This window comes from Strix uralensis, chromosome 1, assembly GCF_047716275.1.
Source record: "Strix uralensis isolate ZFMK-TIS-50842 chromosome 1, bStrUra1, whole genome shotgun sequence".
Lineage (NCBI taxonomy): Eukaryota > Metazoa > Chordata > Aves > Strigiformes > Strigidae > Strix > Strix uralensis.
Genome location: NC_133972.1, coordinates 98,644,505 through 98,671,981, shown reverse-complemented (window position 1 = coordinate 98,671,981; position 27,477 = coordinate 98,644,505). Strand labels below are relative to the sequence as shown.

Below are 27,477 nucleotides of genomic sequence, written 5' to 3'. Positions count from 1 at the left end.
AAATGGCTTTGGACCACGTCCTTTATGAGTTGTTAGCCGTTATCTACACTAGGCCATTTGAGAATCTTTCTTTCTTAGGCTACTTCAGGTTCTCTTTTGCATGGACAAGATCTTCCGACACTTTCACTGTCATCTTTGAAAATGTAAGACCTTCATTCCTTTCTGATGGACAGTTGACACAGATAAATCTCTTGAAGTTGCTTAGTTTATAGAATATTTGCTCATTGGAGAAGGAGAAAACCCCAAAGTAAACATGTTAAGTCTTGTAGAAGATGAATTGCAAACAGTGGCAAAGGAAGGGAGTGGCTTTCACCAACCAATAATTTGTTGCAAAAGCAGGTTATTCTTTGTTATCTGAAGCAGTGCATACCCAGAGAAGTAAGCAGAATTCTCAGCACTGTCTTGCCCTGTTTAAGATTTAATTGTACAAGTAAAAGTCCAAATGTAGGTATATGTTGTATCTATTTCCACAGTTTTTAACTTCTGTGTCAGTTAAATTTGGGACTGTGCTTGAAAAGTTTCTGCCAGAGCTCCTCAGTGGGGACTGCGCTTCAGTGGATTGGAACACTCCAGTCAGCGGGAATAAATAGATTGGAGAGCTGTGATTTCTTAGTATTCCACACTAAATTCACAAAGGATACTAGGCTATACACAGTGGGAAAATTAGTTTCTTAGGAATAACAAACATTCACAAGTCAAGCTCTGGTGTCCTAAGGATATAGTACTGAATTTTCAGACTTGGAGAAACTTAGCTGGCTACAGTGTACTGCAAAGGAAGATAAAAATATGAAATTTTATATATATAGAGAGAGATATCTCTCTATATATATATCTGAAGTGGAAAAAGGCTAAAGTAGCTTGGGCTTCAGCACAACTGTACTTCCAGTCACTTTGCAGTATCCTATATTCTCACTTCACTTTTATTTAGAAGGTGGGGTGGCCTAGACAAAGTCAGAGTTAAAAGAATTCTGAGTTCTCACAATAGGAAAAAAATAAAAGGCCAAGGATGTTTGAAGTAATGTTTGATTATAATTCCAAGAAAATTCAAAGGGGAGTCTGCTTCTTTATTCTTAACATGTTCTTCTGTGCTCAATTATTGAACTTCCGTGATGTTTGCCAGCATGTTCAGGATACTGATTATTTTCCAAAGAGGATAGCCTTTGGAGAATCCTCCAGGATGGAGAGGAAGCTTAGATCTGAATTTCATGCTCTTGCAAGATTCAGATCCTGAAATGAATTTGCTTGTGACTTCTTTGAAGTATAACCATATGTATTTTCTATCCAAATTGTTCATCTCCTTTAATGGGACAAGCTTAATTTCTGTAGGTATTGATCTGTAGGTATTATGAAACAGAAGATGGATGTATACAACACCTGGATGTGCTCTATGCATTGTCCAGCAGGAGAGTGTTGTCTTTAAACCTTCTTTTCACCCCTGTACTCTTATACCCTGTCCTCCTGACTCCTTCTCTTCACCCCTGTACTCCTGACCACTGATATTGATCTGGGACTAAATATTCAGCTGTTATAATTTAAAATGGTTCATTGGCATTGATACCCGAGCATCAAGCTATGAGCACAGTGTGTGTGAGTTTGTCTTTTGTTTTTGTCTTCTGCAGCAAGCTGTCATATCTCCTTAAAGGGTTAATCTGCTTCAGTGCTGTTATTTGCAGCCAGAAATTCTCATCTTGAAAGCTGCATATACAGTTTGGGGGCTTGCCTAGGCTGCTCCTTAGGGTTTCAGACTCGGTCTATTGTACTGAGTATGTATAAATATGTGGACATACACACACGAATGTGCATACAGACATCTGAAAGAGCTAACTGAAGTAATAAATTTTGTGTGTGTATACATACCTGTGTCTGGATGTAGATACATGTAGACACACAGGTCCTGTACACACACATACACATGCGCATCCAGGCATCTGAAAGAGCTAACCAAAACAGTAAAATTCCTGGCTGTTGACTTCTGATTCATGTTGCTAGAATCCTCTTAGTGACTCTGTAATTAGGATTTGTGTTAGGATTTGCACTAATTTCAGAGTTCAAAAGCTGATTTGTTCTTCTAATTTAAGTTTTAAAGTCTTCAGATGTTACATTGTTTTTCAGTAATATTTTTGGCAGTACTTTATCATTAAAAAGTGTAAAGCTTCCTTTTTGAAAATTTGCTTTGACAGTTGGATGATTTTATTTGTCTCCCTCTAGCTAAACACCTACAGTTACCATAGACTTCAAAGGGAAAAGTAGTTGCACAACTTCATTCCAAATTAAGAAAGTATTTGTGTTGGAATTGGATTATAGAGACTAGAGCTGGAAGTCAGTTCCCTGAGTAAATCTGAGCAACTTCTTTGACTATAGAGAAGTTCTGCAGATCTTGTTGAAAATTTGCCTTTGAATTTCAGTACAGATTTTCTCCATTCATCAACAGCTATAAGAAGTAGAGATTTTCAGAGGCCAGAAGTCATATGTGTCAGAATTTCAGCAGACACTGAAAGATGATGAGAGTTGACCATTAATGTTTCTTGTCTCTGGAAATTTTGCGTAAGGACAACACTATCATTAAATTGGGGGAAAACACTTATTAATTTAACTGGAATAAAAGTACTTTAAGTAAAAAACAAAAATTATTTCTTCAAAACCAAACAAATATACACCCAAAAAACACACACCAGGAATTATTCCATTCATAATTCTGGTCCCCATAAAAATTGGCTATGCAGACATTAGAGGAGCTATTTTTAAAATTGTATGTTTTATGCAATGTTTCTGTCTCCTCCTCCATTATAAATTGGTATATCTACAATGTAAATACATTGAAGATGATCAACTCTAGTGATTTGACAGTTCCTATATGTGAAAAGAATTTATTGCAGAAGAAGTTCTTCTCAGTAGGTTTTCAAAATGTTTTGAATTTCAGAAGAACGTATATCACAAATATAACAACTCCTATCTTCCATGTACCAAACACATTGGCTGACTGATTTAAAAGAATTAATAAGACTAGAGAAAATAAACTCTTATTGCAGTGATGAATTCATTTTGCTCAAGACCTCTGATCCTGTTTGTGGTTATTTATGATTGATGAATGCTTAACACCAGTGGAAATTACAAAACTGTCTTCTTTGCTGTTGTTGGTCTTTGACCTTTTGAACTCCCTGTTTCCTGAAGTCTGTTGCCAGACCATTAATAGACGGATTTTGATTTTCAGCTTGGTTGTTCAACACTATTTGGTTGAGCTAATCTATTTTCTTGTAGTGCAAAAGTGTAAGTGAAAGGAGAAACCAGACTTAGAAATATTTGGCTTTTTCCATACTCACTCTTCCAAGATGGCTCTCACTAGATCTGCTAATAGCCTTCCAAGGCCAAGTGTAAATAGCCTTTTTTCAAATATTCTTTCCTTGTTTTCCTTCTCGCTTGATATTTTTCTGTCTTCTTTCTATACTGGCATTGAATTGAATTTTGGAGTCCATGTGAATTTTCCTCTGTAATTCTTCTTCAAGTTTCTTTAAAATTAGTTTTTCCGTTGGGGTCGGTCATTGGTTTTTAGACCTCCCTTGGTAGGTTTTAAAATGTTTCTTTGGTTATTTTCATCCATTCTGCCTCATTCCAGATCTTGGTATGTTTTTAAATCCCTGCCACACAAATCTATATATAAATCCCCTTTCCTTTCCATTCTGAATCTTTACCAGTTTGAGTTCTGTTCATGTGACTTTTCCCCCACTTCTTGTCTTCATGTCAACAAGTGAGCAATAACATCACCATCTTTCTGGGCTAACATATGAGCAATCATTGAGTTTTCTTGCAGAATATGGTTTCTGTCCTGCACAGTCTCCTTAGTTCTTTGTTCCTTCCCCAGGATATGAGCCAGTACTCTATCATCACATTCACTGAAGTCTTCTGCTTTTTGCTTTGCTCCTCTCCTTTTCCAGATTTTTGTCTTTGAATTTCTGCAAGGACTTCCTCTCTGTTCCAATCTGGTGAACATATTCACTTCATTTTTTACCATAATGACTGTGTTTTTGTGTCTCTCCTCACTTCTTCCTGTGCTCTCTCCTACTTCTTTGTGTCTGCTTTTGTACCACTTGCACGAATATCCAAAAGAGACATGTAGTGTTCTCCACTTTTTTTCCCATTTCCTTTTATAATTCACCAAACTCGTGCACATCTCTCTTACAAGCCCATCTTCTGTCCCCATTTGATGACACATTTCATCTTGAATAGATAACCCTTTTCTTTATAGATTAGCTCTTCTGGTTTTTTTGGTCTGGCATAGTATATGACAAAAATGTTTCTTTGTCATCTATGTCACTATCAGGTAATGATACGCTCACTTAGCATATATGCACATAGCTATCCAAAAAATGTAAGTGATGTGAGTAGCTGAATTTGGTGACTGCCTATTTTTTGTTAGCCATTCCCTTTTAGGAATATTTTTAATTTAATCTTTCTCCCCATATTGCCTTTGCATTTTTGTATTTTTGACAGTTACGAAAAATCTATTTTCAAAATACGGTCTTTTTTTATGAGCTGACATATTGTGACAGTGCACTGTGACAAGAAGAGTTGGACTTGTGGAAGATAAGTTTTTAGCAGTCTAACCAGAAAGATGTAAATCAGCCCTAAGAGGGTGCATTTTATATATGGATTGATTCTGGTATTTTCCCAAAACGATATTAAAAAAAGAAGAAAAAAAAGACATCATTCTATCAAATGAAACACACATTTCTGAAAGTCAAGATAAATCATTTTACACTTGTATGAAATGCAAGCAAACCTTATCCTAAGCATCTGCAGGCATCCCAGACTGTCACCTGCGGTTCAGCTTGGCTTTGGAATTCACTTCAGATTGTGTCTGCAGCCTGCACTCCTACCTCCCACCCGAGTGACAGACAGCAACATTTCCATTAACCAAGTACCAAGTACCATAGAAAATATCCTATGCAGAAATGTTTTCTATGCTATGTTAATGATGGGTTTGTCTCACGAGGGTTTACATGTCCAAAACAGAAGCAAAAATACTTACATTTTAGGGGTATTCAAAATGCGTCTGTCATCCAGGAAGTAAAACAAAAACATGCTTTGTGTGCTATCGTTTAACCTGATGGTATCAGGTACATAGCACAAGAAGGGCATGAAGGAAGTTGGCATGTTTGGAAATCTTATGCATGTATGCCTATGATTTCTCTGTAATGTGTCTGTCACATTAATGTGACATTTTAAGGGACTGGACATGCATGTGTTTTTAAAAAAACATGGTGGTTTCAGTATATCCAGTTGCAAAGATACCTGTAATGCACACTTGCTGAGGCTTGTGGCTATTTCATGATGTCACTGGATTTATACCAATGTTGAAATATCTTCCAGTAATTTTATGTTTCATAGCTCTTTAGCTGTATTTCTGGAAATTGAGAATCTGGTGGAAAGCAGAATATTAAGTGGAAAATCAGCTCGTGTGGTTATGAACTGAAGTTTGCTTTTTTGAACACATACCTACTTGTTTTGCTGATCACATTTGTTCAGAAAAGAATGTTTAGCAATCTAAGTTTCTTTCATTTGTGGCTAAATAGCTTCAGATTTCAGCAAAACAATTTTTCATCCTTCATCAGACACACAGAGAAATTAAAGAAATTATGCATTAGAAAGATTTGTAGCAAGGTTATTTTCACTGCATTGAGTTGAGGCTGACTTGTTAATACTAACAGCTCTCAGTCAAAGAAGATATGTTCCTCTTCTTTTTAACAAGTTCCTCAGCTCTGATTCATGAGGTCTACAGGATATGTGCTTGCTGGTTACTGGAATTACTTCAGCGTCCAGATTGATAGGAGAGGACACAAATGATTTATGTGTGCCTTTCAAACACTGATTTATACACTTTGGTCTTCTCATTAGCACCAGGCAGCATGCTGCCTGCTCCCACCTTCTGAGTTGTTGAGACATGGCTCTGCCTTCTTTCCCTCTCTCCCAACATTCAGAAGGGGTAGTGTCTACTCTCTCCTGTCAGAAAGGTTGTTTTTGCTAATTCTGTTGGGATGCTACTTTTTTTAAAAACTACGAATTTATTTGAAACAGACTGTCACTTAAACAGAAGAGATGATTCAAGCACACAAATATACATCAAGTTAGCTTGTCTGCCCTTTTCTGCATGTATTGCTGTGATGAAAAAAAATCATTGCATTCATTTCACTTGATCCTATGACTGTCTTCTTCATTCTACCAGGGAGACTTCTTCAGATTGTCATGAGTGATTTGGGGTAGCAGTAATACAAAGGTTTTGTTAAGCATGAAGGAGTAGTGTGACTTGGGAAAAACTGAAGAGTGAAATGTGGAAACAGGAGAAATTATTTGGAGGAAATACATTGAATTTTAGATCACCAGAGGTCATTTAAAAGCTTCTATTCTCAAAGCACTGAGAAATCACATCTATCATAAAATCTTGAAAAAGTATAAATGATTTTACAATCTCTAAGTTGCTTGAATATTATACATGCATTGTTGAATTCATAGATCTCTATTCCACTGCTTTATATGTGCCATGGTAGTTTAATCACTTTTGGACAACTCCAATTAAATTTGTGACCTCATACTAGCTGAATACTGAGGGAGGTGGTAGTAGTAGATGATATTGATATTAGCAGTTAGTCTTGGATTTGCTGCATCTGATTCTTTATATTTGCAAAAATTTATAGACATGTTCATGTTTAGCTGGAATGCATGTATTCCCAATCCATGTTTTCTAACCTACTAATGATTCGGGTAAAAAGTTTATACACCTAAATATCAAAAATATTTGACTGTTCATAAAAGAAGCAATCAACTTATTTGTGATTTTTGCTACATTCATTCAGTATCCATCTGATTTTCAAATGGAAAAGGAGTTTTGCATATTGCTTCACACACAAGAAGTGTAACAAAAACTTAAAGGTTCTTAGAAGCTCTCTCCGGTGGGGCATTCTCTTTGTCCTCAGTGTAGTGCATGGGACTTGAGTTAATACCCACACTTATTCCCTACTTAGAAATTCACAAACAGTGTGCTCCTAGCTGTAGAGACACTTTACATTGCATGACCTTACCTAAGGGATGACAGGAAGTAATCAAATAAACTTCTAGGAAGGGAAATTGTAGTTAAGGTACAAGGAAAAAAATGGTAATGATAAGGATAGTTAAGCAATAAACCAGCATAATTGCATATGGTGTGGACCTGTGTCATAGGAAGGTTTTAGTAAACTCTGCAGTGACAGATTGGTCATGCTAATTCAGTGCTGGGAGATAAAGTAGATGACTTTGTAAAGGGGGTGACCTCCTTGCACCTAGTACTGCTAGGATTTCTCATCCACAAACTTTGTACTAAAATGAGAGGAATGTGGTTGGCCACAGTGAGGGAGACCTGGCAGGGGCACGGGAGAGAGAACATTCTCAGGTATTTCTAATTCTGGCTGTGTAAGTTCTGGTGCCCACCAAATGGGCCCTGACCACAAGATCTGGAATTGCTAACTAGATACTATAATAGACTTATACAAGCATAAGATAGCACTGTAGTTGTACATAGTTCAAAGTATAAGTCAAAACTTTTACAGTAAAACTGGAAAGCTTACTTGCCAGACATATAGTATCAACATGGTACTGCCTGTACGAGTTACTGTTGTGGAAATGAAATAGTTGCTTCTCTTCTAATATCATGATGGGTAACCAGATTATTTCCTACCAGTACCAAAATGCAATGAGATAATAAAGCAACATAAAGAAAATTGCATAAAAATTAGTAGGGTTTTTTTTTAGTTCAGAGAAGGAAAAGATTAACTTTTTTTTCCTTTCTGACTGCAGACTGTATGCAAATACCAGAATCACAAGTGCTTCAGGGAGTACAAAAAGCAAACTGTATTCAGTGTGACTGGTTAGAAAGGAAAATCTGAGTAGTCACAATTTTGGGGTTTTTTTAAAACTGTGTCTCCAAGCAATCTCACGACTGCAATATTATGCTTTGGTTTTGAAGCAGAAGCTTGGATTAATTCTGGTTTGGTGTTGTCAAATTTAGGGCTAGTATAAGGAATTTCAGTATCATGTCAAGGAAAGCAACCTCTGACTTCAATTTGTGCAGTAGATCTGACATAACCTGTCTGGCATTTTAAATGGGCAATTGTAATCAGTTTTGGTGTCATTCAGCAAATCAATAAAAGTTTGCTTTAATGGAGTTTAAATGTCCAACTGGAATAAATATTCTTGCTGTCACTGAGTAGATGGATTTGTCTGCCTGCCCTAAATCTTACCTTTCATATTTACCCACGGTACACTTGCAAAAAAAAATTATTTCCTTTATGATACTTCATTGTTATTTTTTGCCTGTTTTGGAAAAAATAAAAATCCTTACTTTTTGCTGATACATCTGGTACTCTGAGGTCTTAAAAACAGCTCAATTGATTACTTTTGATTTAAAAACTTCTCAGAAGGAAATTGCATAACAAGACTGGGAGCTCAAATATGTGAGTTCTGGCAAAGAGCTGCGGAAGAAAGGCCCGGCTGTAGCAACCTCACAAGAAAAGAACTTGACATTTTGAAAAATTTTTATTGACCGGTGTAGACAGGGAACGGGAAGTCAAATCACTCTCGCAGGCAAGCTGCAGTCTCTTCCTTGCTGACCTTTAAATGCCACTTAGTGTCATCAGAAAATCAAGGAAATGCTAATAACAGGGCTTTGGGTAAGAGAGTTATATATGAGGGATATCTTTTGAAAACAAACATAAGCTGACTTCCATTTTTATACACATCTATTTTTGTAAAATTGAGTTGTCACAGCAGTACAATTATATTTTCAATAGCTTAATCTAACATTCTTTTATTAATATTAACATTAAAATTTTCAGAAGTATCCATAAGCTGTTGGAGCTTCTGTTCATTCTTGAAAAGGGAGTAATAGCTTGCAAATGATATTTTATAATTGCATTCTAGGTTGATGACTGTGGAACACAGACTGGCCTCTGCTTTTGGCTCTTAATCTAGCTTGTGTTATGTTCAGCAGGCTATGGACTTTGATAGTCCTGTAGAAAGTTGACTTCTCAGTGTCTTTTGAAAATGGGACTGGTATGCCTAAGTCACCAGGTTACTCCAAGCTTTCATACTTCCATGTTTTTAACCACCCCTGCCACTAGAAGAACTAGTAGGAAAAAATCCTAAAATTAAACTGCTTAACCCCAAAGAAAGCATCTTTTACATTAGAAAAAAAGAAAGTTCCTTAGATTTCAGAAGTTTAATGAGAGGGGAAAAAACTAACTGGCAAGTATAACATGAAACAATGGGTCCATGAAACCTGATGGTACCATATGTAGGTACTGCAGCTGTTTCTTGCCTCCTTCCAACATCTACTTCATGAAATTGAAAGGGACTTTAGTCCATGGTTGTGGTTCAGTACATGTTCAAGACCCTTGCTCGACTAGAATCTAGAATCTAACTTCACTGCTGACCTATGCTGGCGTATCTGTGTTCATGCTGGGTTTGGTTTGGCTTAACTCGGGGTGGGGGGTGGGGGCAGAAAAAAGGAAAGTATTTCTTTTTTCTTACTAGTTTGCATTAGTTAATTGTTTGCACTGCTAGCAAAGTGCTGTAACACTAGTGGTCTACCAAAAACACTGATTTTGCAAGTTGGGAGACAATTTTAAAAGCTCTTTATATAATTCATTGCCATGAATTTCCTTTTTCTGACATGATTTTTCTTTTTTTTTTTCTTTTTCTTCCTTTTATTTTGCAATGCAGTTACAAAACACATGGATTGTAGGAACTGATTTTGATTCTGAGCAGAACATTCATGCTAACCTGTTTGTCTAATGAAACAGGATAAGGGCTGACTTTTTTATAGCCAGCTACATTGGCTGCAATACTTGAGCTTGGTTTTCCTCTCACTTACACTGCTGTAATTTGAGTAATTCCACTGAAATCAATCCACTGATAACAAATTAAAACAACAAGAAATGAGAGATGGTTTGGGTAAGTAGCACGTACATATCGAGTCCCTGCAAGTTTGCTTAATTAATGTTGTATCCTCTTAATAGTTGCCTTGCTAACCTGCCTGAAAACCAAACCTCCAAAATCCAGTGATTTGGAAAGAAGCTGCAGTGCATCTAACACAACATAAAATAAAAAAGTTGGGTAAGGCATTGTCTCTCTAGATTAGGTTTACAACAAAAGACGAGTCATGCCAAAAACACTTGTGTCAGTGGCTTGTGTGCAACGTGGTTTTTTTGCTCTTAAAGGTACTGAAAAGGACTACACACATGGGACAGCTTGAAGGTCTGCCTTCAGTTAGACAAAGCTCTCATTGCTGAATGATGGGGCTTTCAAAACTTCTTTGAAGTTGTCCTCATTCCATTCCCCTGGAAGCCATAGCAAGTTTTTATTTTAGGGGAAGAGTCTTAACATGAGCATTCTTGAAATGCTCACTCAGTAAATAATGGACTTAATATCTAGGTTGGACTTGGAAAAGAAAACTTAGATGAATTTCCAAGGTTTTTGTTTTTCCTTTCATTAAAGTCTTTTTATTATAAACTATTTATAGTGTCATGTAAGTATTACATTTTTTTTCTCTGTATCTCCTGTTAGGAAATCCAAGCTTTATTAAAAAAATGCTTTAAAATGTTTAGTTGTTCATCACTATATTCCTTCATAGTGATCTGTTCCCTGAAAAAGGATTCTGATAGCTCTTCAACCACAAGACCTTGAGGTAGAATTGAATGGGATATTAATTTAAAACTGGATACATCCTATCTTCTCACTGGTACCCTGTATGCTGGGAGGGAAGTTTTAGGGGTTTTTTATTATTTGTGTACATCTTTAAATCTCCAAAAAAAATTTCTCAACCTTTTTATCCAACAAGGAAATTCAAAGAATTAAAAGCGAGTCACAAAAGCATACATGTAGAATACACTTTAAAAATTATTTTGTTCAGTTATTTTATACGTGTGTGAAAAGAGACTACTCTGTATTTCACCCTGTGAACCCTGTAATTTCTTTAGAGGTAATCAAACTTTATTTGATAGAACCAGGTACAATATGCACTGAGAATGACTTAGATCTTGTAGGTTACAAATGAGATCATTATTTTTTTCCACTGTTCAAGATATAGGGCCAAGAAAAGACTGTTTCTCGATAAGATTAGACCTCCTCTTTTAAACCCCACCTTCTACTTTAAGATTTTTGTCTTCATTTGCTAGAAAGGTGAAGAAGCTACTGAAGCTATTCAGTTCAGAGATGAAAAAGATGTGGTAAATACTGCTTTAATCCTTCAGTAAAATCCTAGTCAATCAGAGAAGACTGGTAACATGCCCTGTTTGTGCTAAATATATTATTCCAAGGTGAAGTCTGCTGTGCAGTGGTGGTTACCACATGCATAGTAAATACAAGACAAAGCACAAATCAGTTTGCTATCTGCATTTAGCATTTTCAGTTGCTTTCACAGGTATCTATAGAACATTGAATTTTACTAGGCGGTCAGAAAGCTGTATTGCATATATCCTTTTGCATTGCTATATTTTTTAGCTATTTATGCTTCATTAGTGTTAGCTCAACAATTCTAAAATTAAATGAATTGTCTTCTTGAGCTTGTTGCCCCATGTTTTTAATTTTTACCTAAGATTATGCTTATGGAAAGGAATTATCATGCCATGTCACGAGTCAGATTCACTGCAAGTTACACTCCTACGGAAATCCAGATACCCACCATAACGATGAGGCATACAATTGAGACAAAGCGTTTTCCAGCACTTTCCAGATTGGAGAACTTAAGTTGAAAGAACTACTTCTTTTATTTGGAAAGTGATGGGATTTGTGGTGACCTTTATTTGCCCACCAGTATGTGTTCTGTGGTTTTGGACAAAATTCCACCCAAGAGCTTTATGTCCTCAATGGGTGAGTTTTGCAAGTGCAGTAGCATGTTCTGTTGTGATAAGAAAAGCATTATCCACCACAGTCATGAGCCTGTGCTTCCAGAATAGGTATCCTGCTCCAGCTCATGGTGTATTGGTATCAGTGGTGATTTCACAGCAGCCATTTCTGAGAAGAAGTGACTGTCTCATAACTTAATTAAAAAGCAAAATCTTCAATTTAAGATGGAAGCTGCTCTTTATTAAAAATAGCAAAAGGTGACTCACAGGTTTTGAGGGAAACATTTTTGCAAGATCTTTATTAGCAGATTCAAAAAATTAATTATGTTGAATTTAAGTGTCAAAACCAAATTAAAAACGCACATTTTCAAGCAGTCATGTTTCCTAGTCTTCCTGCTTGTAGACTTACTACTATATCACTGCATATATTTCTGTTTCTATATTAATATAAAAATGTATTAAGGCCTTGATCTGAAATCAGTGAAACTTTCCCCATGTTTTCAATGAGAACTAAAGTAATTTTTGACATTAAAGAATTATTGAAATAGTCTTTGTTTCTCTTTCATCTGGGCCTGTTAAAATCAGGTGGTGCCTGTCAGTGGGACTTCTTTTGACCAGGTTAAATAGTTGTTTTCAGTAGATTGTAAATGATTATGGTTGATTGTGCATGTAAATTGGAAATAGTTTGATGGTAGCAGATTTTCTTTTGCATAAATCTGCGGAGAAGACTCAGGTAAATCAGGCAGATTGATAATAAAATAGAGAAGCCTGGGACACAGACAGCATGTGTTCTCTTTTAAGAGTAAATCTTGCTTTCAGAAATGTGTATTGCTTGTAATTTAAATACAACTGCAAATGCATTTGGATAGCTGTAATTATGTGTCTTGATGAAGCTTTTATTTTGAATAGCAAGCAGCAGTAGTATTCCCATCAATACTACTGTTAAACTGCAGTAGGTGCTCATCATGCCTCCTGACTTACTAATACTGTCTGTAAGATTTGTTCCAGCTGACCTTTAGAAGTTTCCAAAAGTTACAGTTTGCAATTCAGCAAGTTTGGCAGAGGAACATACGTGATTATTCATATCATTGTTTAAACGGTAACCAGATGTGTCTTGTTTTTCTTCTTTCTTTTCCATTGTTTTTTAAAAAGTGATGTTAATCCAAGATGTTAATCCATTTACAGGGTTTTTCCACAGCACCAAATTCCCCTTCGGTGAATTCTCGTTCCAGTAGCCTGGGTCCATCATTGTCCCTTGGTAACATCTCAGGAATGACAGCAAACCCAGAAGTGAAAAAGCGCAGAGCACCTCCTCCACCAGTTGTGACACCTGCATTGCAGAACGTGGAGATGAGTGGACAAGAAAAGACAGCAACACAGGTAACAGTGACACCACAGAGTGGGCTTCTTTGCTTGATGTGCTAGCTATCATCAGTTCATTTATTCAAGTCATTATTCAAGTCATTCACAGATATTTTGGCTAGCCATTAACTGCAGCTCACCAAAACTCTTTATCTTAAAAAATAAAATTATCAGAAGTCTTGAAGTTTTTTACATATTTACTAAGCTTTCTTGAGACTGCCCCAAGCTTTTTCCCATGTCAAGAATCTTTCTAAATCAGAAAAGTTTTGTGAGGCATTATGCTAAAAGAAGGAGGATGAAGAAAACGTCAGAAAAGCTGGAAATTGTATATCCTTATTTGGCCAGGGCAGACCTGAAAAATGAGTGGCAGTTCTAATGACTGACAAAAAACTTCAGCGTGCTGTTTTGCCCAGATACTTATCAGGCTGTCACCCACATCCCTATCTCCAGTGCTGCCGTGGGATACCAGAAGATCTGCTCTGCTTTCTGAGTTGTGCCATGTGACCTTTTAAAGCAGTGCTCTGTTTTTGCTTTTAAGAAAGGTCACTGTTCCGCAGTACAGTTATTGAGAATTAAACAGAAATGGGGGGAAACCTTTCTGAGGACCTAACCCTTTGAAAAGAATAGAGTTAAGGTAAAAGGAAATTGTTCTTGTTTTTATAGTGACATTCAGGTACGTATGTTACTAAATATGCACAAACACATTAAGACTTCTGATTCCACCATCAACAAAACTGTTACATTCTAAATGTAAACTGTAAAAGTCAGTGTGTAGAGCTTTATATTGGTGCCAAAGAAGAATGCAGGGAACGGATATTGTCAAAGTTGTGTAATGTGGATTGACTCTATCTGCTTAGGGCTTGTCACCTCTACAGCAGACTGATCTTTGGAAAGAGAACTGTATTAGTGCAGAATGGAGTCAGGAAAGGAATCTTTGACTTCAGTGTAGTGCAGGAGGAGTCTAGTGCTCAATCTCACTCCCTGTCATTCTTGTTTATCTGTGTTAAGATATACGTTAAATGCCTTCTCCAGTGAAGCACTGTGTAAGCAAAGTTGATGCACGCTTTTGGTAAAGACGTATGGAATCTTATTTTCCCATTCTTAGGATATCTAAAAGTGTCATTGCTGGAACATGGTGGTGTTCCATCTTTCAAAATTGGGATAAGTGCCTTTGAAATAGCACTCATTTATAGATACAGCTGAAGAGAAACAACGTTTTCTTGCAACATTTGGTTCACTTTCTTTTTTAAAATTTCCTTTTGAAATTTGTACTGTAAATATTTTGATGAGGTTTCTTGTGTCCCCCAGAGTTAAACATTTAATGTGTTTAAGATAAATAGATCTTTTTGTACAAAAATACTATGGCATTATAACTCTTAAGTTATACATGTGTTGTAATCACAGACTGTATTATTCTGCCATGCTCTTAGGCTTATCTCACTGCAGTGTGGCACTGAGATTTTAATTTGTGTTGCACAAAAACATTGAAAATCTAAACTCTCTTTAAACATGTTAACATTTCTGTTTTCAGCCTTGTTGCAAATAGATTAAAGTGCTGGCTTTCTGAAGTCATTGGGAGAAAAGTATTTCTTTTATTTATTGCAAGTAGCATACAGTACAGTGTCAACTTCAAATTCTCTTAGCCCAAAGAAAAAGCTACTTTGAAGAAGGGAAACAGATTAAGGTCACATCAGAGGATTTTCCATGACGAAGATAATTTTGGGCAATAGACATGTCTTGTGTAGCTGTCAAAGCCAATGAAGAGCACGGTAGAATTATGAGCACAGTTGCTAGAGTCTGTTTGGCTACATTTGATGGGTAAAGGACATCTTTCTGAAAATGACTGTATAGGTCAAAATATTAAACAGTTATGGTGTGCTTCTGAAGCTCCCAGGCTGAAAGTTGCTCACAGGCTGCCCTGTAGTTTGAACAAGAATGTGTGAAGTACAGTTGAAGTGAAGCAGAAGATCCATGAAGCAATCAAAAACTGAGGGAAGAGATTAATTATTCAGTACTATGTGGCAAGGTAGCAACAGAGATACTGTTTATAAGAAAACCCAAACTGCTCTATTTTATCTATGTGCAGACTATCCAGTTTTCTGTGAAAACAGAGTAAAAAATCTCAGGGTGTAAGTTTATTTCTTTAGTTTATGGGAAGGAATTAGCAGTGATCTTTTTTTTTCAGGGAAGGACGTCAATTCCTTATTAATGGACTTCCTTCCATAAAAAGATAAGATGTTTGTTTAGAAAACTTTATTTATGTGCAACTGTTACTAACAGGAAGATCCTGCAAAAGGGGAACATGTTTATTTCCAGTGAAGCTAGCACATTAATAGAAAATGAAAAAGGTGGTATTCTGAACTTTCAGAAGGTTTTTTCTTTTTTAGCTATTGGGTTGCATAAAGTTGTGTAGAAAAGCAAATACGGTAGCTGTTATGAATACCTGTAGTTTGACTTTGCAACCCAATAAACCCATTATTTTTAACCCATTGTTAAGCTCCAGGGCATTAAATTTTCATTACAGCATGGATGATTCTTTGGGAATATGTATCTCATCTCCCTGCCTAGTGGTTGCAATCAGAAATTTCCATGTGTATAAAGACTGGGGTGTTTTAATTTATGCTTTAGATTTACATTTTCTCCACTTGTTTTTCTGGATAGGTGGATTACTGCAATATAATTTTACCATATTGCAGCTTTTGTTTCTGTGGGGCTTAAAGTAATTTACCTCTTCGAGGGTAAGGCCCCTGCAGTAACTTTAATTACTTTTTAGCACAGCATCATTAGTTTTCCATGTCTATTTAAAGGTAGTGTTCCCTCTGTAACTGTTTTAAATCTTCTCTAGAAAATATTAGTTTGTGTTCAGAGCACAATTGAGCAATGTTTCAGAGTGTGCTGAACATGCACTAAGTAGTTTGCAAAGGAATGAGAGTCAATGAAAGGAGTCTACAGATTTCTTCCCTGGAGACTTTCCCCCTGTTTTTTTAAACATCTTCCAAGTGATGCTGTTTAGAATAATGAAATATCACTTGACAAAAATATTCTGCAAACGGCCAGGGTATGGTAACATTTCCAGTATGAAATCCAGAAGGTTGGATGCTTTAGAAGTAAGGAGGTCCCCTCCTTTCTTCAGTTGCAACACGGAGCCCACACCATTCACAGAGTAGAGCAGAACAGTATAGGGGGCGAGCAAAAAACTGAACCCCCCTTTGCAAAAAATCTCTGTTCTTTGTCACTGCACTTTAGATGATGTGCCAGCAGAATTTGGGGCCACCTTACAGTAGACATAGTATAAATAAAGTTCCTACCCCAAAAAGCACTCACCACATAGACAAAATATATAAGAGAAAACCTGTATGAGTGCCACTCTAGGTAGAGCACACAGAGAAAAGCCACACATCAAGGCTGACAGAATTAAACGCAACTCCTCAGAGGCATATTCAGTGACCTCTCTTTAAAAGAAAAAGAAGTGTGTTTGGGTCATTTCTTGGAAGAACTGTCAAATTGAGCATTTGAGTCTTTTGGAGGTCAAGAGTATTGTGCACTGGCAAATTAGTTTGTGGGAATAATTACTTTTTCTTGACATGTATGGGGAAATACAGAAATTGGAGTGAGGGGGGGGATGATAAAGAAGGCCTCAGAGACTTCCTGTAAGAGCCTTTTCTATGAAATGGAGTGGTTTATTCAGAATAAAATCATGAGGCTTTTTGGAGACAACATCAGAATTAAAAGAGGGCTTTTCAGTGCCTTCATCTGTATAATAGCTCTGATGTCAACTCCAGAAGGCAGAAATGCAACTTGTAGACTTGTCATAAAGGAGCTGTGTGCTATTTCAGCTGCTGCAATTTTCAGAACAGAAACACTTTCATATAACATGTAGATGTAACAGGAGGCATCTGGGATTTGTTACTAGCCAGTCAAATTCCTGTACTAACAGAAGAATTGGGCAGTATAACAGATACAGTATTCTAACAGTTGTTTCATAGATTTTAGTGTAAGTTGTCATATGGCAAGACAGTGGGTTCAAATAAAAATTGTGTTGTTGCTTTTAGTGCAGGTGAGGAACTGGCCTCACACTTTGAGAAGGTTCAATTATAAACCAACACAATTTTCAGGTTTATTTCCATGTTTATATAGTTTCCTGGAGGTTGCTATAGACAAAGTAGTGTATGTGACATACTGTGGGTTTTGCCCTGCTTCTTACATTCCTCTCCTCTCCATTTAGATCTCAAACTTGGGTTGCTGAGGACAGTTGTTGACTTCCCATTCTTGGTCAAGGCCATACCTTCAGAGCAGACTACTTGCCTCCAGTATTTTATCAAGCCTGGTGTTTTCTCACCAGGAAAAACTTATTCATTGAAGAGGCTTGCTCACATGAATAAAAAGGAATAGTGCAGCCAAATAGAGTCACAGGCTTACTCAGATCATTGCTGGCAGGTTTCTTTCTCCCTACCCCCAGTTTATTTGTGACCAATGTTATGCCTAAATGAGAAGTTCAACTTTAAGAGGATCATTTTAACGGGAATGAATATAAATGAGACTTTCATGTCTTTCCTGGAGAAAATAAGGTACTCACACTAAAAATTTGCCAAATTTCTTGTTTGTATAGAGAAGATACTTTCAGTATTTGCTATATGTATTATTAAATAAAAGAGATTAAAAATGTGGAAATGCAGAGGAAATGTTATTTTTGCCATCTTAGTTGATGATTTCAATTATTAACCACCACACAGGGATTTTCTTCTTCTTTCTTTTTTTTTTTTTCCTTTTCAAGTGTTTCTGTACTCCTGTTGGAGACAGCAGCCTCCCTTTTCCCATGCATATTGCACTTGAAAGAGTTACGATTCTGCTGACAGTCATTGATAGGAGTGCAGTGAAGCTGGAAAGACACTGGATTAGCCATCCTAGCCATTTAGTAGCATTTTCATGCCTTTGGTAGGGATGCCTTTCTCGCAGCAGAATTTGTGTTACAGTACTATTCACTGTCCTTTTCTACATAAACCAATATAAATAAAATACACCAGTAACTGAAAGTGTAGGTCCCCTCTGGTTGATTGAGCATATTAAGAGTGTGTCAAAAGGAGGAAATACTCTAGAGAAATGTCCTGCTGAAAGCAATTGAATTCATGCCCATCTGCAGACAACCCTGAAATACATCAAACGAGATTGCAAATGAGCACAGTGTATAAGTGAAAACATACCTGGAATTCATTCTGCCAGCAAGAACCACAGAATAATGTTCAAGCAGTAAAAATAAAGGACAGGCAGTGAAGGAAATGTATGGATAAAATTATACTGAAATCATAATTAACATATTACATTTGTTCAAAGTGTTATTAAATCACGGAATCATCCAAATTTCCAGAATCAGTCCCTGAATTTGCAGTTCTCAAATTTCCCATGTGTATGTGTGTATGCTACAGGCATGGACTTGGAAGCCACTTGGAAATGTGACTCATTATCTTCCTTAAAAGTAAAATGTATTTTAAAACATTGGCCAAGATTTTTAGAAATGGTTAGCTCATCTGTCCGTAATTAGGAAGCTGAGTTTGTAGCTTGATGTTTTCTGAACTTTTAAGATGTCAGAAGCTATATCTGGTTGCTCAGCAACTCAGTATCTGGCCACTGCGATTTTAATATATTATTTTTCACTATGCCACGTTCTGTTGCAAAAGGAGTTTAAATTAAGATTGTTAATATAAAAATCTGAGCAAAGCAAGCATTTCTTTCACTAATGTCCCCCCCAGCACAGTGGATTTTTTTGCACAGATATCTCTCCTGTGTGTTTGCATAAAGTGATTACCACTCTTCCACCTTTCTTCTTCATAATCTAATGCCATGACTGTAGGGATAATCTTGATTGATATGAAATCACACTATTTCTGTTCTTCTCCTCAGTTTTTCAAAATGACATATTTCCCTATGGCTGTAAATTAAGCCCTAAAACAATGAATACAGATCCTGTAGAACAGTGTAGAGTGAGGTATGTTCCTAGTACGTACAGCTATGTCTGTAAGGATGCCATCAGTAGACCTCTCCATCTGTGTGCCCTGTGAGTTCTTCAATCTGCTTTGTCCCTGGGTATTTTGGATAAATCTGGTATTTCAAGTAATAATACTCCTGCAGTTGGCTTTCCTCCTGAGAAACAGCTGAGTGCTTAGAAAGAACCTGTGTTTGTGTGGATGACAGCCTTTTTTCCTCGTAAATCTTGAATTATCAGAAGCATCATTTTATGGGAAAGGCATGATACCAGCAGGCACTGCAATTGTAAGGAAGTTGAGAAGCAGAAGAATCACAACTGGATGAGAACATCTACTACGGTTACCTACAGAACCGAGATCTATCGTAGGCAGGTGTCTAAAGCCTGCTTGATTAACATTAGCTGTGTTCACCTCTATAAGCACCGTACTCTTACCAGCTTACTGTCTCCTACTTCTTCCTTTGTGCACCTGATGTAATTCTTTATTGTGAAAACTCCACTCTGATCAGAGTCCTGTGACCTGAGAAGAAAAGTTTCAAATTACCTCAGATTTACCTAGTTGGTTGATCTAACTTTATAGAAATTATTGTAGTCATACTTGGGAGAGGAGTTGTTTGTTTTTCATACTGCAGCAGAATAGTCTTATGCTGTAGGTATTTTCTTCCCTTTTACCTTACACTTTTTTCTATACTTCTGTATAAGGTGAAAGGTAATGAGCAGTTCATGGTGGAGAAAATCTGACAGTTGTATTCTGTTTTAATAAGGAGCCCAGAATTCAGCAAAAGTGTGGATGGACACAGATTAGTTACCTCCCTTTCATAGGTTACACCTAAAACAGAAATATCTACTAGAAGTCAACAAGATATGAGTGCATAGATTTTTTTATCATCTTTCAGAAAGGAAGGGAGGTTTCTTTTGACTCAGAGGTCTTCTGGGTGAGGTCTTCTCAACCTTTCTCTTATGACACATTTCCTTTCTCCCTTAAGTGTTCTGTGAATGTATTTTTGTTTTGCCTTGTTTTTTTCTGTGGAGCATCCAGAAGTCTCCTTTGAGAATAACAGATACTTTTTTCACATTCTGAGGAAGGATGCAATGAATCAGTTTCTGCTGTAGGAAAAAGCTGTTTTTCAAAACGTGTCTTTTACTTCTCCATCTTCTAGGTCATTTCTCAGGTTTTTATAAGTTCCCTGAGGATATGAGAGCAGGATTTGTTCTGAAGGAGGAGGGGGAACACTTGACTGACTTGTATTTTTTTTTAAATGTTGATTAAAAGGAATTTAATGACTGGCTTTGTACACCTTTTTAGTTTACTGTGGTTTGGTTTTCATTTTTGTGCACAAAGAAGGCCTGAAATGTGAATGGTGCATGTTATTTTTAAAAGTTCCTTTGTCTTTGTTCATTAATTGAGGTTATCATGAGTGTTAAGTATGATATTCTCCAGTTTTGGTGGCAGACTTGTTAGAATTCTCAGGCAATGTGTGATATCTCTCAACAGCATTTTTGTGATGAGGGCACAGATATTGAATCTTTATTAAAGAAGCTCTTTCTCCAGAATTCTGTTCAGCTGCCCAAGTTATGTAAGCCTTAAAGAAGAAAACTTTTTATTTTTTAAGAAGCCAGCAGGTAGTCAAGAATGTATGACATGTCCTTTCATGGTTTAAGAATAAACCTAACACTTAATTCCCAGAGTTCTTGAGATGATAGAGGGATAGTACAGCTGCTAAGAAAACTTGTTAATCATGCTCTCTTACTAGTTTTTGTAATAGAGTTTGGATATTAGATGCTGGAGAGCACACTGTACTGCTGTGTGATGCCAGATTAAGAGGCTGGGGACTTTACGATTGGCATGAAGCAGTATTTTGATAAGGTCAATGAGCAGCTGAGTCTATGTCTGTGTGTTAATACAGATAGATAATTAATAGATAAACCCATTAAAAATGGAGATTGTATCTATTTCTCTGTATTTCACATCAAATTCATGTAGCAATCACTTATTTTGGATGTACTAGGCTGTAAATACTGCATGATAATTATGAAACTTTCCATTAGGCTTTTAGTATCCATCTGTCTTTGGGGCTTTTATTCCAGGCATTCTGTCTGAAATTTTATTTAGAAGCTTGCTTACTTTATTTATGCATTTCTATAGATGTTGAGAGTTTACAGGTATGATGTGATCTTTTTCCTTGGCTTATAAAGACATATAAAAATCATTTATTTTGCCACACTGACACAAACACTGCCTTACTCTTTGGCCAGTGAATTGCCTACTATTCCCCTATGATGGTAAAACAGTTCAACTTTGCTTAACATTTTTCACAGGTTAAGGTTTCCTACATAGGCAGATAATGAGCATCAAACTTGTCCAATAACACAGATAAGGAATGCACTTCAGTTCCTTTGTCTAAGGAGTGCGCTGTAGTTCCTTTGTCTGAGCAGCAGCTGTGCAAAGGATTCTCAAGATGATGCACTGGAGACTGCAGTGCTATTTGAAATGAAGAAGATGGTATAAAATAACTGTACCTGTATTAAGTCTCTTTCTACTGTGTGGAGCAAAGAAATAGAGAAAATATTACTGAATAGTATTGCTGAATGCTACCAATGCCACATTTTGCGTTTTCGTTAAAAAATTCAGAGAAAAAAGGTGGAAGTAGAGTTGGTGTTTGCAAAGTATGAGGGTAATCAAGAAAACTGTAAGCCTCCTAATGTGGCTTATTTACTGGAAAAATTGTTAGAAATATAATAGAGAATATAACTAGTTGACATCTCTGTGAAGATAATGAATAGGGTAAATGTAGCTTTAGTAAAACAGAAACCCTGCTTTACTGCTCTCTTAGAGTGTTCTTGACGCATTCAGCAAACAGATGGATATGTGTGATCTGGTTGATACTGTCTGTCTGGGTTTCCACAAAGCTTCCACCTAGTTCCCTCACCAGGGATTTCTTAAGGAAACCAAGTCTCCATTCCATAAGGAGGAAGGTCATCTTATTCTTAAATAACTGAGAGTAAAGAAAATAAAAGAGGAATCACGGGTTAGGAGTAAATGATCTGCTCATCTAGTGGTGGAATGTTCCAACAGCTTTGGAGTATTTGAGGATCCATGTTCATCATATTAAGAAGTGACCTGGAAAAAAGTAACGAAGTTTGTTGCTGGTACTTGAGTTATCCAGATAGTAAGGACAAAGGCTGAGTATGAAGAACAACTGTTGAAAGACCTTATGAGATTGAGTGCTGACAGCACTTGCAGGTGAAACCAAGTAAAATTCTGTGTAGGAAAGTGTGAAGTGATATACGTGAGAAAAGACCACTCTGAATTTTCCCTAATACCTTGTAAAATACTGTTCTCTCAGCTGTCAGTTAGGAAGATCTTAGGATCATAAGAGACACTTCTTTGAAAAAAGTAAGCTCAGAGCTCAACAGCAATCAAATAAGCAAATCAGATGCAGAGCATTTTAGGAGAGTAAAAGAGGGTAAAAAGAGGACTTTATTATGCCACTGTATTACGAGCTTTATTATCCCATCTTAAATACTACAGTGGTGTTACCCTTGTTTCAAAAGGGTATTACAGAATGGGAAGAGACTCATGGAAGGGCATCAAGGGTGATCAAAGGTGTGGAGTAGCTTAAGACAGGGGCAACTGTACAAGTTAAGTAAACCGTGATTCTTCATCTTGAAAAAGTGGCATGAAGACTATGAATAGGGATTTGCTGAACCAGCCATTACTAGAGCATTTGAAGCTAGTAGCAAACAGGCAAACCACACAAAACCAAAGACTCTGGTTCTTTGTGCAAGCAGTAGATCTGTGGAACTTCTTGCCAAGGGTTGATGTGGGCGTTAAAAGGTTACATGGGCTCAAGAGGAAACTAGACAAATGCTACAAGGATGACAAATCTGTTGCAAATTTTTAAATATAAACTACACCAGGAAGTCCCTGACATGAAGATGGTTGGTGGCTGCAAAAGTATTAGGGAGAAGGTAGTATCAAATATACATTCCCTTTTCTTCTGCTGTCCTCTAGATACTTGCAGCAGTCTGATACAGAAGCCTGAGCAGAACCCTTGATCTAACCCAGTACAGCTATTTTTGGAGAATACTGAAGAGATTCATACCTAAATATTTGTCTCATATGATCTGATACCACTCCAGGAAAGTCACTGGCAGCATTCTCAGTGACTTCACTAGGTCTGTCTTATCACTGGTAATTTGATAACCAGACAACATGTCTCTTGTTAAAAACAGAAACAGCTGTCTTTGATTGCTATTCCAAATCATCACTCTACTTGTTTTGTGCTCAGAAGTGCAAAACTTTGCACTTGCAGAATGCAGCCATAAGTTTTGCTAGAAAACCTTATGAACAATAAGAATTTTCTAGCATGACCCTTAAAGCAATTTGCCTGGTATGCACGTCACAACTTAGTACTGTAACTGCAAAGAGCCCTACAGGACTCTGAGGGTCATAGTTGCAGCCCCCTGGGCTGCATCTCAAAATGTTGAGATGCAGGTATGCAGCTCAAATTACAGGTAGCTGGGAGCTGTATGGGTGATGTCCAGTGCACTCTACTGGACATGTGCCTTTCATTGACAAAATAAAAAGCAGCATGAAAGACTTGATCCCTTTCCATTTGAAATCAATTATCAGATCCAGGTGCATGCCAGATATTCTCTAGAGTGCAAGTCCTCTGAGGAAGGAACTGTTGGGACAATTCTGTCTTGTGCGGTGATGGGGCTATTGTTTTGCTTAGCAAATGATGATATATCTACCTTTCAGGAGATAGCAAGTCAAACTGATCTTTTGTGGTGTGCTGCTTTCCTGGATCTATCCAATTTTGCCCAGAGGATCAGGCAATCTAAGAGTGTGTAAGACTTAATGACTTGCAGTTAATTACCTTGTGTTGAAAAAGCCATGTACAAACTGTTGCCCGCACAGACATGAAATTCTGTGATGACATACATTAAGTTTTATACATAAAACAATCGCCTTTGTAACCGGTCATAAATCTGAAAAGTTTTATCTATTTAGTATTCCCACTGGAGCTGAACCTGGCTAGTGCTATCCTATTGCAGAGTCCATTACCAAGATGTACAAGAACCAATTAGTAGAAACAAGAGGAGGTAGTAGAAGTCGTCTGTGGTCCTTAAAAAACCCTACACCACAGTAAATTGCTAAGAAATTAGAACACAGAACAATTAATTTCCAATTTGAAGGTGATTTGTTCAATTTTCTCTAAAGAGCTTTAAACATGACATTCAGTTAACTGAGTAAGTATCTAGACTTGTTCTTTTCATGTCTGACAAAACAATGCTCAGATGGCAAACATGAAACCAGCCAACAGAACATCAGATAATGTTTGCTGTGCAGTCTGGGTGCTTAATTTAGCTGAACTAGTACACTCTAGTTTGGATAAATGATGCAGGCCCAAATTAGAAGAGAGAAAAGTGCAATGATGGCTGAAGGCTTATCTCGCTGTCATGTAAAGCATCAAATTTAGGAAGGCTCAAAAAAAGCTGCTAGTGAAAGGAAGTAATTTATACTTCTTTTTATGAGGAAAACAGCTCTAAAAATTAATTCTGGATTATGCACACTTAATCAAACACGATAATTATTTTAAAGTAGTTATCACAGGCTATAGCTAGATAATACATGCAATGTAGTGACTACATTCTCAGTATCTTCAAAGAGTATCAGTTAAGGGTATGTTACACTTTAATATATTACAGAATTTTCTTCTCTATACATCTAAATAAATTCCATAGTTTCAGTCCAAATTGCCACCCATCCTCTTTAGAGCTCCTAATGCTCAACTTTGTGTTGCTGAACATTTATTTACAAGCAGCATGTGTCCCATTTTAAAAACAAAATTTCAGAAAGCATTTTAATAACTTTAGGAAACTCCTTTTTTTAGGCAGCCAATTTATTTTCCAGGAGTTTTTGTGTCCTCCTTTTTTTTTTTTTTCATTTTTAATTAATATGCTTATTTTCCAACTCTTTTGTTCCATAATTTTAAATAGAGTAAGGAGTTCCAGCGTGATGAATTAATTAAAAGGAATCTTGGCTTTCTCAGTCATGAAGTGATTAAGTGCAGTTGATTGTATTTTTTTCTGAAGTTTGGCCAGTATGAATGAGGATGTTAGTGCAGAATTTCAGCAGAGGTTTTGGTGTTAGACAGAAGGTGCCTCTCAGAAGTACAAGGGGAAGTAAGACTGCTTTTAGACTGGCCCTTTGAGAATATGTCTTTACTCAGATAATTTTACATTCAATTTATAGGTTTTGCATGAGAAGAACTTAAAATTTTAATGTCTGCTTTAAAATTATGTCTTTTCTGAAAGAAAAATACTGCTTCTTTAGCTTGCAGAAAAAAGCTACTGCTTTGTAAGAGTCCACTGTGTGGCTTCATTGCATTTTTAGAAATAGTTTTTTTGCAACTTTGTCCAGGAAATAGTAGCAATATCCGTTCAGTAGTGATTTGAATTGCTTGCCTACTTTAATTGAAGGCTGGACTCTGTGAAGTACTGAGTGTTTCACACTGACTTGTATAGACTGTTGCTAGAGAGGAGTGGGAGAATGTAATTACAAAATTTTGTAAGATTCCTTCATGGTCTGCTTTCCTGTTGTTCTCTGCAAAGTAGTCCAGTCCTGCACTCTAACCTGTGTAGACATTGACATCAGAGTGACCTGTGTAGAACTGACATCAGAGTGACCTCGTGACCCTTACTATAAGAACCCAACCAAGATGAGCTTGCAGTGCCTTTATTTTACCATTTAACATACATCACATAGTAATTACGCAAGAATACAATATTTGTTTGACACGAGGGCTTCTGATTTAAGATAGCAGTTAATGAAATAGATCCTTCTATTTTTTTGCAAGAAAACATATGTCTTGAGAATTGAGTCCTTGAATTACATGCAAGAAAAATTCTTTAAATAATCTTTTCGCAAACATCAATAGCGTTCTTGATCTTTTGCAATAATCCAGTTGCTTCTGGCTGTGAGTTCATGGATCACCTGCCAACTGTTTCTGAACAGACTATACTACCTGCCTTGGGAATAATACCACAACTTACCATCTGGTGAAATCATGATAGTATCACTTGACCTCCACATGTGGTCTCTGTCAAGCACTTCATTGAAAACTGGCAAGACATCAGGGCCCGAACATACTGTTCTATGCAGCCCTGAATTTTGGCAGGGTTGCAACATTTAGTAAATAAACTTCATCTGGCTTGCAAGTCACAGACAAATAAGACAGGCTGATGTCATCGTAAGGTTTAACTCTCAATAAAGTATGTGTCAAGTAATTATTAGACTTTGTTGGGCAAGGCATTTAGGGGAAGTTAATAGACAAAGATCATTTTAAGCAGCAACACTTCTGAAGAACTGGCATTCAGTAAGCAGTGAAAAATGACCCTAATGCTGTGCTTAATTTAGAAACTGGGTTTGTGTCACTTTTCAGATTTTGCTTGCAACTCCACCTTTCTTAGATCCTAAATTAAAAAGCCGAAAAATTATAGAATAGAAAAATTAACTTAAGTACATGTGCGCTGTGTAAATCAGGTTTAATTTAATGGCTTAATAGCATTGCATTCTAATCATTGTTTAGCCAAATAAGAAAGCAAGGAAAAACATCACAAGTATAATTTATTGTTTGAGTTATATTCACAGTTATATCCCAAAAGTGATAGAAGTGGGGAGAGGGGAAAGCAATTCCAGTCCCTCTGACTTCATATCACTTCAGTTTTTCACCTCTTTAGAGGATGGATGTTGCAGATCACTGGAAGAAATAGGCACCTCGTTTTGTTTGCAGTGTGCTCATCTTAATCAGAATATCATAGCTCAACAGTCAACCCCTGAGTCCTGCTCAGCAATATGTCCCTGACACTGCCAGGCATGGATAGCAAGCAGAGTGCCATGGTGGGTTTCTCTAACAAATCTTTGCAGCAGAATCTATTTGTAATTTTGGATGATAAAAATCATATACCTATGGGGGGTGGCTTGAGGTAGAGCCATGTTACGCTGCAGTCCCTAGTAGTACATCTAATTGACACTGTGGTACCACTTTGCTATTCCCCCCTCTTCTTGGTTTCTGAAGATTGTGGAAGTAGGGACTTCTGACTGCCATAAGTGCTGGAAGGAACTAGACTTGAGTGTAAATTTGCAGGGGGCAGTGAGAAGGGATGACATGAACTAGATGATCTTTAAAGGTCTCTTCTAACCCAGACCATTCTGTGGTTCTATGAAACTGGAAAGGAATTGGCAACTACCACTTG

The 27,477-nt window shown here is 36.9% G+C and overlaps 1 protein-coding gene across 2 annotated transcripts in view; it reads left to right on the top strand.

The window, feature by feature from the left end:
* LOC141946015 (protein cordon-bleu-like) overlaps positions 1–27,477 on the top strand; it is a 121,360-nt gene that overhangs the window by 73,706 nt on the left and 20,177 nt on the right. For both annotated transcript variants that reach the window (XM_074875093.1, XM_074875084.1), the window contains one exon: positions 13,056–13,250. In XM_074875093.1, the coding sequence (XP_074731194.1) occupies positions 13,056–13,250 (195 nt within the window). The remainder of the gene's footprint in view (positions 1–13,055; positions 13,251–27,477) is intronic.